The 14,536-nt window shown below is 31.6% G+C and overlaps 2 protein-coding genes across 10 annotated transcripts in view; one reads left to right on the forward strand and one right to left on the reverse strand.

Annotated features, from left to right (window-relative positions):
- The window catches only part of HDAC4 (histone deacetylase 4), an 89,754-nt gene extending 80,083 nt beyond the window's left edge, over positions 1–9,671 (forward strand). For all 9 annotated transcript variants that reach the window (XM_087405851.1, XM_087405850.1, XM_087405854.1 and 6 more), the window contains 3 exons: positions 146–700; positions 1,210–1,349; positions 3,345–9,671. In XM_087405851.1, coding sequence (XP_087261977.1) covers positions 146–700; positions 1,210–1,349; positions 3,345–3,408 — 759 coding nt within the window. In that variant the 3' untranslated portion in view covers positions 3,409–9,671. The remainder of the gene's footprint in view (positions 1–145; positions 701–1,209; positions 1,350–3,344) is intronic.
- Positions 9,672–11,813: 2,142 nt separating this feature from the next.
- Positions 11,814–14,215, reverse strand: LOC105147446 (uncharacterized). The gene is made up of 6 exons (XM_011058452.2): positions 13,733–14,215; positions 13,540–13,668; positions 12,985–13,223; positions 12,616–12,802; positions 12,412–12,507; positions 11,814–12,343 (listed from the first exon to the last, which is right to left on the reverse strand). The coding sequence occupies exons 2-6, from the start codon at positions 13,586–13,588 to the stop codon at positions 12,213–12,215; spliced, it is 702 nt and encodes a 233-aa protein (XP_011056754.1). The 5' UTR covers positions 13,589–13,668; positions 13,733–14,215; the 3' UTR covers positions 11,814–12,212.
- Between the last annotated feature and the right edge of the window lie 321 nt (positions 14,216–14,536).

A 14,536-nucleotide genomic window follows, 5' to 3' on the forward strand; every position in this document is an offset into this window, starting at 1 on the left:
CATGATGATAATGTCTTTACACTGTGAAAATAAGCAATGCAATATAACAAATTGAAATTGTAGTTAAAATTATATTGCGATTCTAAATATATTTGGACATGCTATATGACAAAATATTATATCATGCATTGTATATCTTCTTCAGGACGTTCATCATGGAAACGGTACTCAACAGATGTTTTATGATGATCCACGAGTGCTGTACCTGTCGATACATAGACACGATGATGGTAACTTCTTCCCTGGAACCGGTGGGCCTACTGAATGCGGTGCTGGCAAAGGTCTCGGTTACAACGTAAATGTGGCATGGTCAGGTGGCCTGAATCCACCCATGAGCGACGCGGAGTATCTCGCGGCATTTCGTACGATTGTCATGCCAATTGCTAAGGAATTCGATCCAGACATCGTGATCGTCTCAGCCGGCTTCGATGCTGCTGTTGGTCATCCGGCGCCATTGGGTGGCTACAAAGTCAGCCCAGCATGCTTCGGCAGAATGACACAACACTTACTTAATGTGGCTGATGGCAAGGTTGTCCTTGCTTTGGAAGGAGGCTATGATTTAGCGGCAATTTGCGATTCGGCACAAGAGTGCGTTCGAGCGCTGCTTGGTGACGAACTCAGTCCTCTCCGAGACGAAGAACTCACGAGAATTCCTTGCCAAAACGCCATTGATACGCTGCAGAAGACCATCGCTATCCAGGTGAGTCGAATATTACACAATACAATATTGTAATGTTGTCGATGATTATGACAATTGGAACGCAACTTGTATCGCCGTGTGCATGAAAGTGTTTAGTGATTTAACAATTGGAAGATACCCATTCTCATAATAAGATGTCCAAAGACAAAAATATACACGGAGGTCGGATATTTTTGAGATAAACCTCCTATATACAACAGTTTATTTAATTTTTATTATCAAAGCATTGTTAAGTCTAAAAAATGATTGATTTTGTCAATAAATTTGTCAATAAATTGTGTAACGATTATACACAACAGAACGTGAAAATTCTTGATTGCAAAAGCAACACGGTAGTCGATTAATTTTTCGTTAAAAATTCTATTGTATGCTAAAAATAAAATAATGATAAAAGTGTTTAATCAAATCATTATCATTACCTAAAAACATGTAACGATGTGACATAAGTCACGCGTTACTTTACTTATCAACTCTGAGTTTATCATTTAATATATTATATTTTTTCTTAGATGTCACACTGGCCTTGCGTAAAGCTCGCTGCTCATACAGTCGCAATGAGCGCTATAGAGGCGAGCCAAAAAGAACATGATGAAACAGAAACCGTGTCTGCAATGGCCTCTCTATCAATGCAGCAGCCTACAAACCTCACGTTAGTATTATCATTTTTTTATCATTTATTTTTATCTCATCTAGACTAGATTAATTAAATATTGATATATATAATTAAATATCACATAATATAATATATACTAATAATATGTACATAGAAGAAAGTTCCCTATTATAAAAAATAGGCTTTTAATATAAGATAGCGGAGTTTCTACTAAACTAATAAGTGTTATCTGTTGATTTCACTATGAATTATATTGCTTTTGAAATCTGTTCAGTAGAAAATTTATTATTGGATCGTGCGTGTAGTTGCGAAAAGAGATTTATGAAATTGGATGTTGTTAGTTTTTATTGAAGTGAGTCTTTAAAACTTGTTTTGTTAATAAATAAATATTTGGCAATAGAATCTGTATGCATTAAAAGAAAAATAAGATTGTATTAATAGGATAAATAACAAGTATGTCAAATTGCTTAATAATAGAGATTAGATTTCGTGAAATCATAAAGCATGGGACTCGTAATATCCAAATATTCAGAATGCTCTCTAACAATAAGAGTACCGTTTCACACATGATGCGTATGATGTATCATTTTAGCCTTCTTTAATATTCGACACAAGAATAAAATGACACACATACATATGCACATCATACATGAAACAGAATACCTTTAACATGATGGTATTATTGTACAATAATAAAAAGAGAGAAAACACTATGTTAAAATTAAGAGAAGATTCATATAAAATGCATCGCATGCTCATTCTATGGCGTACATTACCTGTGCTGGAAATATTGAGTATAAGGATTTGTGATTATGGCAAAGAAGTTTTTCTGTTTTATTTATACTTTAGAAATATTAAATGAAGTTTTCTCTTTCTAATTGCAATACTGTAATTTACACTTTATTAACGATATCTCGAAATATCTTAGCTTAGTTTTTTTTGAATTTGCATACAACTCTTTTTTTACATTTTTCAATTTAAAACAAAATTTGTAAATTAGATTTTACATTTCAATATCTTAAAGTTTATTAAATTTCTTTTAAAATGATCTATCACATTTTTAAATTCTACCCATATTTTCAGCAATTATACAAAATGAACTCAATGTTTCATAATAAGGGACTTTCTTCTTATATGTACAATATATAGAATATATATCTATATGTATATATGTTTATATACATACACATATACATATATATATATAAAAGAGTGTATCATTTTAATTGACGCACTAAAACATCTCTTGAACAGTGCATTTTAAAGAAAAATGTTTCAGATAAAATTTATATGGTTTAGGAAGGGGTAAGATGGTGCTATTAGTTTGATAACCTTCGTACAACTCTTGGAGAATTGTTTGAAGGTTATCAATAATTTTTTAAATGGAATTCCATATATTTCATTACATATTCTTATAGCTTATCTCAAGAACTTTCCAAAACACTAATTAAGTTCATTTTTATTAAGTATTTTTCGAGTTGTAAGGCTTGCAAGTTACAACACCACCAGCATTAACATTACCCAAGATGTCGACGGCTAAAACCTCTTGAATGTTATTCAGAATCATGACCTAGATAACATTTGTCAAGATCAAAATCATTGCAGGTTGTTTCTCTTATCATTTCATATCAGTTTCATTTTTGCACTAAAAATTACATTTCTACGTAAAATTGGATAATGCTAATGTCGTCGGTACTGTACCTTTGAGCCTTATAATTCAGAAAAGACTTAATGAAAAATAATTTCATTATAGTGTTTTGGAAAGTTCTCGAGGCAAGCTGTAAGAATATGTAATGAAATATATGGAATTCCACTTAAGAAAGTGACGACATTTACGTGACTTTCAAACAACTTTTCAAGGTTAAACCAAGCCCTATCTTATCCTTCTCCAAACCATGTAATTTTTATTTTTCAACATTTTTCTCTAAAATGTACTGTTCGAGAAATATTTTAGTGCGTCAATTAAAATGATACACCCTTATATTATATATACATATATACATATATATACATATTTATTTAAATATATAGGACCACACCAGAACATTCCCGAGAGGTCTCCGAAGAGCCAATGGAACAGGACGAGGCCAAGTGAGATGCATGAAAGTCATTCTGCTAGATGTAGAAGGCATTAGTTAATTGCACGAAACTGTGTAAATGCTCTTTCAAATTTCTAAAAGTGCATTTCTCAGTGCAGATTGAGGGAGTCGCCATCACGCATGACTGTTGCGACAGACGCACGGTCAGCTGCGAATGTTCTACTTATGAAAACATGGTCAACACGTGTCAATTTGTACACAATCCCATGTTTAAGATTTTCAATATTTTTTTTCTAAATGATAAATGGTAAATAAACGATGGCCAAGTAATAAGGAAGAAATGATCTGTAACGTTTCATAGATGGTTGATGATAATTTGCTATGATATGTCATGAGCTCATCAACCTTCTTTTTTTTGTGCTGAATGCGAAAATAAAGTTGTTTGTGAGTTTTGCAAATATTTCTATTGTACTTCGCGCGTTTGATGAGCGTGATTGTTGTATAGTTACCTATGGATGACAAATTATATTTGTCCATTCTATAGATTTCTTTTTTTATTGTGGATGATAAGATTTGAAATCTTTTTCACGAATCACTGTTAAAATTGTTGAGATGAACTCAAGCGCGCTTAACAGCTTTCGCTCACTAATTGGCTACCGCTTAACAAATTTTCAATTCCAGTATCTTATCAACGAACAATGAATGGTCTCGAGATTTGATGTAAAAACTGGAATGGAGACATTTTATAATATTATTAAAACTCTTGTCTCTGGATGGTTTAATTTGATTATTGTGGAAAAATGAGGATAATAGAACAAACACATTGTCGTTCGATAATTCGATGGAAGAAAAATAAATTGTGAACACACGTTCTTCAAAAATTCGACGGACATTTGCGAATAGTTATTGATATTATCAATATAAATGGTAAGCTAATCGAACTTTGTCACAGTTGTATAAAACAAGTCTGATGCATCGTGTTGCCTTGGATAATTCGTAAGAAGAATTAATTATTCGTGATTATCCGTGTGTGTATATTTTTGAATGCTAATTGTAACCTCGGACATCTATTTATGAGGAAAAAAACCTACGTATCTATTTCTAATTTTAATGAGCTTTGAATATATTGTTTTTTTGGATAAAAATGAGAAATATGTTTGATTTTGTACGTGTTTTAACGCACTTTTAAGGAGTGAAACACCCCTTAAACAAATAAATTTCTTTTTTTTTTTTTTCAAGCGAATATAGTCGAAGCTATAAGAGATAGACAAAATGTTTGAAATAAAAAATTAAATGGTTTTGAAGAATACTTCATAATTATAACAAAATTTTTGAAATTATTTTTTTACTTATCTCTACTTATCTTCAAAATTATTTAACTTTATTTAACATTTTTTTTCTGTCGCTTATATTTTTGCCAATATTCGCTTGGAAAGAAGAAAACCGATTTTTTTCTAAGGGATATTTCACTCCTTAAAAGAGCGTTAGGGTTCATATAAAACAAAACATATCCCTTATTTTTGTCTAGAAAATATATAAACAGATTTAAAGCTCATCAAAATCGGAAAGAGACTTAGGTTTCTTCCCTTTTTAAAACATTTTCAACGAGCCGTATATTATCGAAATATTCAGGGAGACAAGTACAGGGAATTTGAGAAAGAGCTGTGTTAATACAACAAATGTATATCTCAAAAACTCTTAGATATTCTTTTTATATTGCGCCTATTGTTATGAAAGACATACTGTGGATAATACATCAACGATAGGATGTATTGATGTATGAGTTTTCGATATGAACGATTGATTCATGGCTACGAGAATATCGGCATAAGTGTCTTTGTTTGTACACGAAATTACTTTTCTAAGATTAGGAATGTATTTCCTATAAGTCAGGGATACCCAACGTCCGGCCCGCGACTTTAAAATATATAAAATTTAGAAACTGTCTAACTGACCATCTTGAAGATTGTTCGGTTGTTACTATTACATTGGTCTGTTTTTATTCCTGCACTCTCTGAACTGATGATACAACATATTGAAGTGGAACAAATGTTTCACTTTAGAGAATGTAAAAATAAAAGTAGAGCTATAACTCTGAGGTGGCTTTTTTCAAGGTGACCAAAGACAACAAATCGCAATTCTTCAAAATACATTTATTTGTATTTGGAGTAATATATAAGACAAGGTCCAATAAAGATCGTAACAATGCTTAAGAATAGATTCTTGAAATCATTTTAAAGCGAAAATTCTAATATTCAAAATACGCATATACATATATAAAAATTCATTTTTTATGTTTCCGCCTTAGAAAAAATTACATGATTGATCCCCAAATGTGATACAACGGAAAATCCAATCACCTAAGCGTGCGAATTTTAGATGACATGATTCGCTTACTTTAAGTACTTATAATATAAAGACTCTCGAGATTTATATTCTCGAGATTTTGGTCAGAATTTTCATCTTAAAATTATCTCAGGAATCTACCTTAAATGTTATTACAGTCTTTATCAAACACTTTGTATAAACATTGTGATTGAACTGTTGCAATGATTATTTGAAAATTACTAGTTCAAAGAACTCGATAGTTTTCAAAGATGAAGTGACCATTGAGATACAATTAAAATTTTGAAATTTGATTCTTTAGAGAAACTAATTGGACATCTCTACTGTAAATTATTAAATGAGAAGATTAAGATTCTAAAAGGGCGAGTTCAATGGCAAGATAGTAGTTTAAAGTTTAAATCGCTGAACGCTCGCTGTTTCTCATTTCTCTTTCATAATGGATAAAATGAATAAAATCGAGAGATAGAGAGAAAGTGAGAGAGAGAGAAAGTTCCGATAAATAGAAATATATATATATATATTGTACGATTTAAAAAAATTAATTATATTTTATATATGGAAGTTCTCTACGTGGCGATCTGAAGAAGTTTCCCCAAAAATAAACATTAAAAATAACAGTTTGATAAAATGTGTTAAAATTGTAAGAAAAGAGCTGACACATTAGTATAACTTCGAGCGATTCTTTTTGAATAAATAGTGCACGAGTGACGAGTTACGACATACACAGATTTTTCCCTGGAGGTATCAGACTATTCAATTAATGTACATAAAAAGAAATATGTAAAACTGTTCTCCGGATTCAAGAGATTTTCGTATGTACGTCAGGCCTCGCTAAAAGAGATCATGCAATAAGAACGATTAGACAACTATATTTATAAAAGACCGTAGCGTTTATATATAGATATATTGGGTCTGTTTTCTTTTTAATTCCTTGCATCGTTCAAGTTTCTTTTTTTTTCTATGTTGGAGAGAAAGAAAGGAAACTTGAATGATACAAGAAATGCAGTAGAGAAGAAAAGAAATAGAGATATTTTTTCCACCTTCAACACGTGTGACCTACACTCAGTGAAAACATGCGCGTCGTGCTGGTCACTAGCGCTTTCATTGTTTCGTCGTCCGATTTGCTTTTCTTGTTCTTCTTTCGGATATACAGAGATGACGATAGCTCCGCAGTGCGTGAACACTTATCTCGAATCGAGGCAACTTACGCGACTTAGGCGACAAAATTATTAATAATATTAAAGAAAAAAGAATAAAAGGAAAAAAAGAAAAAATCGATGTCTGTAGATTCTAAGGCGATATTATATCGTGTGCGCGAATAAAATGCGACGTATATATGCGATACCACGTGCACGTGATAAGAAACACTAAAATCGTGACAGAACATATCTGTTATACCAAAATGCTAAGAAATACCATGATGTAGATTGTTCAGCGATCATTTCAGCTGTTATTAAATAATGAGATAATCCTTAATCCCTTTAGACCTGATTTTATTAGGACGATGTAAATTTTACTCTATTCGTGTACATTTTCATAATTAATTCATACTAAACAATAAATTTTTTCAAAATTTTGATTATTTTTCCGATATAATAGCATTATTATGTACATCAGATCTTAGATGATATCGATAGAATTAAATAATTTCAACGGGCAATGTCTCTTTAAATTTGATATACATTACAATGAACGTAAAATGTGAAGGGGTTAATTCTTTCATAATTGAAAAAATGAATTGACTGCAAATCGGAATTGAACAGGTTTATTTGTAATCGTACTTTGTCAAAATCCGATTATATTATATTTATATGTATGTACAAACTTGATTCGAGCTTGCATTACGACTCGAATAATTTGATTTGATCAAACTTTAATTCACATACGATTATTTGTAAAACATAAAATTGACAAAATCAATTTGTTAAATGCATATTGATTAAGAAATGTTTAAAGTAAATGAGAAACGCACATGGTAATTGACGTTGCAGTTGGGCATTTTTCTTCGAAATTTCTAATGGTACATAACTCGAAGTTCTTGCAAATATTTGCTAGAATTTTTCGTCTATCTGTTACGTGCAAATCACTGCCAACGACAATTATATGGCATGGTATGTTCCCATGAGCACGTGCAATCGCATCGATATACCGTTAATATTATATATATTAATGTTTTTAAACGCGAAAGCGCGCGATGCGCAGAATGGACCGAGAATATCGTTTTAACGAGATTTTAACAACATGGTTTCTTGCTGCGAACAAAGGCTGGTGTGATTTTTGTGATATTTTGTAAAAAGAAGAAAATAAGCTATATATGGTTATTAAGTGTATACGTCGCGAGAATATGTGTGTAAGAGAGATGGAAAGAAGGTAAATATAATTTACAAATATAAGCATTTATTTTTGTGTCATGCATTTTATGAAGAAAAGAAAAGAATTTAAAAAAGTAACAAAAATGAATATAAAAGAAGAATTTATTGATAAACGAATTACACGAGGATGCATATATTATATATTGTTAATCATGTAAGAAATAAAGAATTACATCTGTAGTGACACACACACACGCGTGCGCGCGCATACACACACATACACACACACACACACATTCACATATGTATGTGTGTATATATATATATATATATATATATATTAAAAATATACCGATATATGTATGTACATTGTATATTTGCGTGTACCGCAAGAATCTCAAGTGTCTGTTAAATGTTTGTCCGATAAAACGGAAGAATTCACTGAAGAACCGTGTAAAATTGACTTGATGTATATTACGTATAAAGAGTTCAGCCTATGTGTGTATACAGTAAGTTAATTAATGAGAGTATAAAAGATGAAGGGAAAAGAAGAACATTATGACAATTCGTAGGCACATCAATCTGTCATTAAGTTGAAACAACAATCCACGCTATTGTAACATTATCGAAAGATAACTTAAGACATGCGTGTATATCTAATTGTTTATAATTTAAGAGTAAGTCTATCATCGGCGATACTGTTACCCCGTGATTGTTGTGTCGTTCGAAATGAAGGATATACGTAGCTCATTCTCAGTCAAGATGGTAAACTCTTTTCGAAGTTTACAGAAGGATATTGCATATTCTCATCACGGGCCTACGGACATCACATCCTGATTAATCACATCCTCGCGTTCATTCGCGATATTCCTATCACCCTCCAAATATGCTTCATTTTGTTGTCATAAATTATTATTACATGATCGTATCCAAGCAACCAAAACTTTCGAAAAAATATATATATTTGTATTAAAAGCATCTAAAAAGATTTTGAATTTATATCGTATAAGGTTTATATAAAGATTACAAATGTACTTGTTGATCAAACGCATTCAATGCCAAATATAGAATATTAATATAAGACGTAATGTTTTAAACATTGTTTGAACTAATAATCTTTTATTCATAATTTCATATTTAATCTTTTCAAGATTTTCTGTAGGAAAATAAAGATTTTCCGTAGCGAAATACAAATTTTTTTCTATAAGGCAAAATACAAATTGTTACGTTTTACCATCATGCCTAGTATAAATATAAATTTTAAAGTTTTGTGTCGCTTGGATAGAATCTGAATGATTGAACGTTTTACGCAAATTTCGTTTGAAACGAAAGAAAAAGCATAAACTTACGACATTCCGGTATTACCACCCATGGCAAGTTATGATACAAATTAGATGTAAATGACTATTAAGTTTTTATTCAAACACCGAGTATAAATGTGAATTTTAATATAGAGCTCTATTATTATGTTAGTGCATACGCACGCACACACGCCTGCGCGCGCGCGCACATACACTGACACATACACACGCACACACTTGCACGAATATACTGTCTATATTGTATAAGTTTAATGTAATAGTCATAAATTTTTTATGTATATAAATGTACCACATAAACTAATTTTAAATAAAAAATATAGTCATTTTGTGTTAAACTCACTCTTTGATGTACAATATTCTGAATGATTGTATTTTAATCTGTGAGTTTTATACTGGACGAGTAATACAGGGTGGGCCATCTATTGGTACGTTTTTAAAAATGCGATCAAATGAGCATACATTGATATTTTTTATTAATTTTTTTTTGTTGTGAAGCTAAAAGTATCCGCGTCAAGAATGAAAAACGATTTCGTTCATGTGGCTCCCTCTACTGGCCTTACAGTATGCCATTCGGTCACCCCAATTATTAATGACATTTTGGACTACCTCGGCGCCAATTTCACTCAAAACAGTCGTAATATTGTTTTTCAAAGCTGGAATTGTCTCTGGATTATCCGCATAACATCGGTCTTTAACGGCACCCCACAGGAAAAAGTCCAGCGGTGTCAAATCGCAGCTACGCGCAGGCCAATTGACATCTCCTGAACGGCTGATTATGCGGTTGTTGAACTTGGTGCGCAGAAGGTCGATGGTAAGTCGGCTTGTATGGCATGTGGCGCCATCTTGTTGAAACCAAAGGTCGTCCACATTCATAGTGTCGATTTGAGGCCATAAAAAGTTGGTCAACATGGCTCTGTAGCGTTCGCCATTGACGGTAACGGCGTTTCCAGCATCATTTTCGAAGAAAAATGGGCCAATTATGCCACCACTCCAAAATCCACACCAAACTGTGACTCTTGGAGGATGCATTGGTCTCTCTACGATTGTGTGTGGCTGTTCCGAGCCCCAAATCCGGCAATTTTGCTTGTTCACATATCCGCCGAGATGGAAATGAGCTTCGTCCGAAAAGATGATTTTTCGACCAAAATCGACGTCATTATTGAGCTGGTCTATAGCCCACACAGCAAACTGATATCGAAGCGGATGGTCATTTGCTTTCAACTCCTGAGTCATCTGGATCTTGTAGGCGAATAATCCGAGGTCTTTGTGTATTCTCCTCAGTATTCTCCTCAGGCTGGTGCGACTAATGCTCAGTTGCTGCGATCGGCGTCGAGTTGAAGTCGTCGGATTCTGTCTCACACTTTGGGCCACAGCCTCAATATTCTCGGGTGTGCGCACTGTCCGAGCTCTGGGACCACTTCTGTCATCCACTAACATCCCTTTCTCACGAACTTTCCTCACCAATTTGCGTATAGCTCCTTCGGTGGGTGCTCTATCACGACCCATATTTCTTTTCAAAATTCGTACAGTTTCGGCGACACAGCACTGACTTTGAAAATAAGTTTTTAAAATTTCAAAACGCTCTTCAAGAGGAAACATGTTGTTTCGTGCCGCGGACGGTATGACTAATAAACTGTCAAAATTTCGGGTCTGTAGCTCGTTCGGTGTTGCCATACGACGAAATTCAAAAACGTACCAATAGATGGCCCACCCTGTACTATTCAGGTTAAAATTAAATATAGGACATATTGTATGTAAGTTTTAATTTCTCTTACATTGTTATTATGAAAATGATTAGATTTATGTATAGGATGAAGTTTTAAATTTGTAATGCTCGATGATTTAAAAGCTTAAGATACTCGCATGGAATGCAAAAGATCCGGATTCGATTCCCGATTGAAATAATATTTTTCGCAATAAATTATTTACATGTATTTGATTTCACTGAAATACTACAAATTCTGCTACAAATTGACCTTAGCTTTTTATATCAATCTTTTTTTTACAGCGCGTGTATTTAGCGTCATATAAATTCATATCGAATTATTTAAGCACATATCTCATAGCATAAGCAGCATATTTCATATTAATCGATATTTTTTTACCTCCCATTCTGAGCTTCACAAATTTTATTTAAATGAAAATTTGGCAATAACTTTAATAGATTTATAGCAATGAAGCACGTAAAATAAAATGATAAATTATCTACAGTTCCTGCTATCACGATAAAATATTTGTTCGACATTTTTAATAGTCGAAGACCGATATACTATCTCATATGTATATTACATTCACAGGTGATTACATTAGCCGCGTTCAGCAGCAATTTATTTTTCAATTGTTTTTTTTTTACGCTGATTGGATTAGACTTAAAGGAATAGTCCTTTTTCAGTAAAGAAAAATTTCAATAGTTGCAAAATAAACTTTTTGTTAAACGAAGCCATTGTTCAATATATGAAGCTAAATAAAACAAAAAAAGCATTTAAAAGTGAAATTTATAAACGATTTATTCAAATATAAATTTACAATTTAATTGTTTTAAGATATATACCGTACTAATAAGAATAAAAGAACGCTTAGTAATTAAAATGACTGAGAGATGAGTAACATAAAGGGTCAAAAAGCACATAAATTGTAAACTTTGTTATACAAATTACATTTTATGTCGACTTTTTTTTATTAATCTATTAGAATAACTTAATGAGTTTTTAATTATTATAGTGTTCTAATAACATTTGTCATAGGATACAGAGGAGACATTATAAAAATATATATTAATCATAGAAAATAAATTATTATAATATTAGGTCGGTCCTATCTATTCTTATAAAAGAAATTATGAAATTACAATATTAAAATAATTCTTATTATTAATTATCATTACGGATTTTCGTCATCAGATATATCAGATACTTCGAGTAAGTTAGGAGATAAATATTTTTCGCATTCTTCATCGAGAGTTTTATCAGGAGTAAGCTTCATGATATCTGGCAAGAGCAAAGTTTCTGGATCTAGGAAAAGCAAATAGTTGATAAGAGTAAATTATCTTATAAATATTACATAAAACTAACCTTCATACCTGATAGTACGTTGTCTTCGCAAGGTTTTATGTTCTCTTTCTCCTTAGAGAATAGATCTTTAAATTCTTTTTCAACAGCCTCAATGTATCCATAATCTTTATAAAAAATTAATTTATTAGAGAATTTCATTATAAAATATTAATAGCATATTAGTTTTAAGTTATAAATTGTCTTTCTACAAATAACAATAACTATTCACATACCAAAATCATGTTGGCTGTCATACCAATGCACTAATTTTTCTGGTTTTGGAAGCCTTTTGATATTCTTCTTAGGCAGTAATGGCTTCTTAAAAACACTATCGTTTAATTGTTTTTTTGTATATTTGTTAATTGTACTATCCTTCTTCAGAGCACACTCTTTAATCTTTGATGATTGTACAATCTCTTTCTATAAAAAAAGATACTTTCAATAATTTCTAATGAACAAAAATTAAATAGCTTTAATTTCTTAAAGATTTTTTAAGATTTAAAAGAAAATTCTATCACATAAATATATATAATATATATTATATATTCAATATATATATTAAAAATATGTTGAAAATATATTAGCAAATATGAGTTAATTACTTTTGCTGATACTTCCTTTCCTGGAGATATTGGACGTCCATAACTATCTATTTGTGTTGCTTTCAATTTTGAACAATCCTGTTCTTTATCATGAATATTTTTCTTGGCTGACTGTATTTTAGATATATTCATATCAGAATTAGATCTTATTGATAGTCCCTTCGGTTTTGTGCCTCCCATTGTCTTAAAAGATCTAATCTCGTGAGATGTTCTAGATCGTGCAATGGGCTTTATTTGACCTGTAGACAAGTTAACACATTACACACATTTTCCAACATTCCTTTTTTAATTTAGTAGTAGTTCTCTATCCATATTTTTTATGTATTAGTAAAATATATTTCTTATTCAAACCAAGATAATTTCTTGATTTAAGGTGCACAATCCTCTATAATCCTCTTCACATACTAATCATCTTTTATAAATCTTTGAAAATTTTGTGTCCAATTATTTAAAATTTATATATCAAATATAGAAATGTATACCAGACATACACACATATACACACATATTTTGCGATGTAAAAAAAATATAATCGTGCAAACACATTTCGCTCACCTTCATTAGATTCAGCAAGTCCACCCAATAAATTAAATATGTTGGACATTTTGACTCTGTCAATGCCGTCAATACTATAAATATTTACAGTAGTCTCTCGTGATTTTCACTTGCAGCTATTTCGTAGATCTGCGAAATTTTTTTCTTAAGATACCTATTTGGATTTTCAAGTTACTACGAAAGATTATAGTACCTGCGACGAAGAAGGATCGAAGGAGCCAACGATAACCTCCTTGGGGAGCAGAGACTTCGATTGTTCACAATTCTTACAAACTGGATTGTTCTACCTTTCGGTAAATTTCAGTTCTAACTGACTTACTCTCTTATTCTGTTTATGTTCCTATTCTTTCATCCTTTTACTTATCTTATTAGGTAAATTATCATCTATTTATTTGAAGATTAGAACAACTAGCCCATAACGACCAATAACGTTACATCACTGACGTACCAATTCAAAATAATACCAGCCGTTATGATGATATATCTATCTCACTTCAAAGCCGATGGCACACGATGTTTGTTTTCTTGTTAGATTGCTAGCTAGCTACATACGTATGTTCTATAAGTAGATTAGATTCTTTCTACTGTATTGTCTGCGAGACTGACACTGTCAGCACCGCAGCCAATACAAGATTTTAATCCAGCAGGAAAACAAGCATCGTATGCCACCGACTTAAGTTCCAAAAATGTACATACATACATTAGTTCAATAACAGAAAACAGACCTCAAAAAAATCTGTACGTTACGTGCATTATAAATTTTCAGTACTGGCATATTGAATATTAAGTTTTGATTTTTATATCATACAATTTTTTAATTTGTAGTATTTTTCTCGTCTGATATATAGTCAAACTCCTCATACCAATTAAAAATTTCGTTGGTTTTTTTATTTCAGTTAAGTAAAACAGTTGGAGTCACGGACTTACTTTTTTTTCATGGCTTTACTTAATATTTACAGAATATATTTATTTTTTAATAAAAACATTTTTCAAATAT

Source organism: Acromyrmex echinatior, chromosome 4 (assembly GCF_024713525.1).
Source record: "Acromyrmex echinatior isolate Ae372 chromosome 4, ASM2471352v2, whole genome shotgun sequence".
Classification (NCBI taxonomy): Eukaryota; Metazoa; Arthropoda; class Insecta; order Hymenoptera; family Formicidae; genus Acromyrmex; species Acromyrmex echinatior.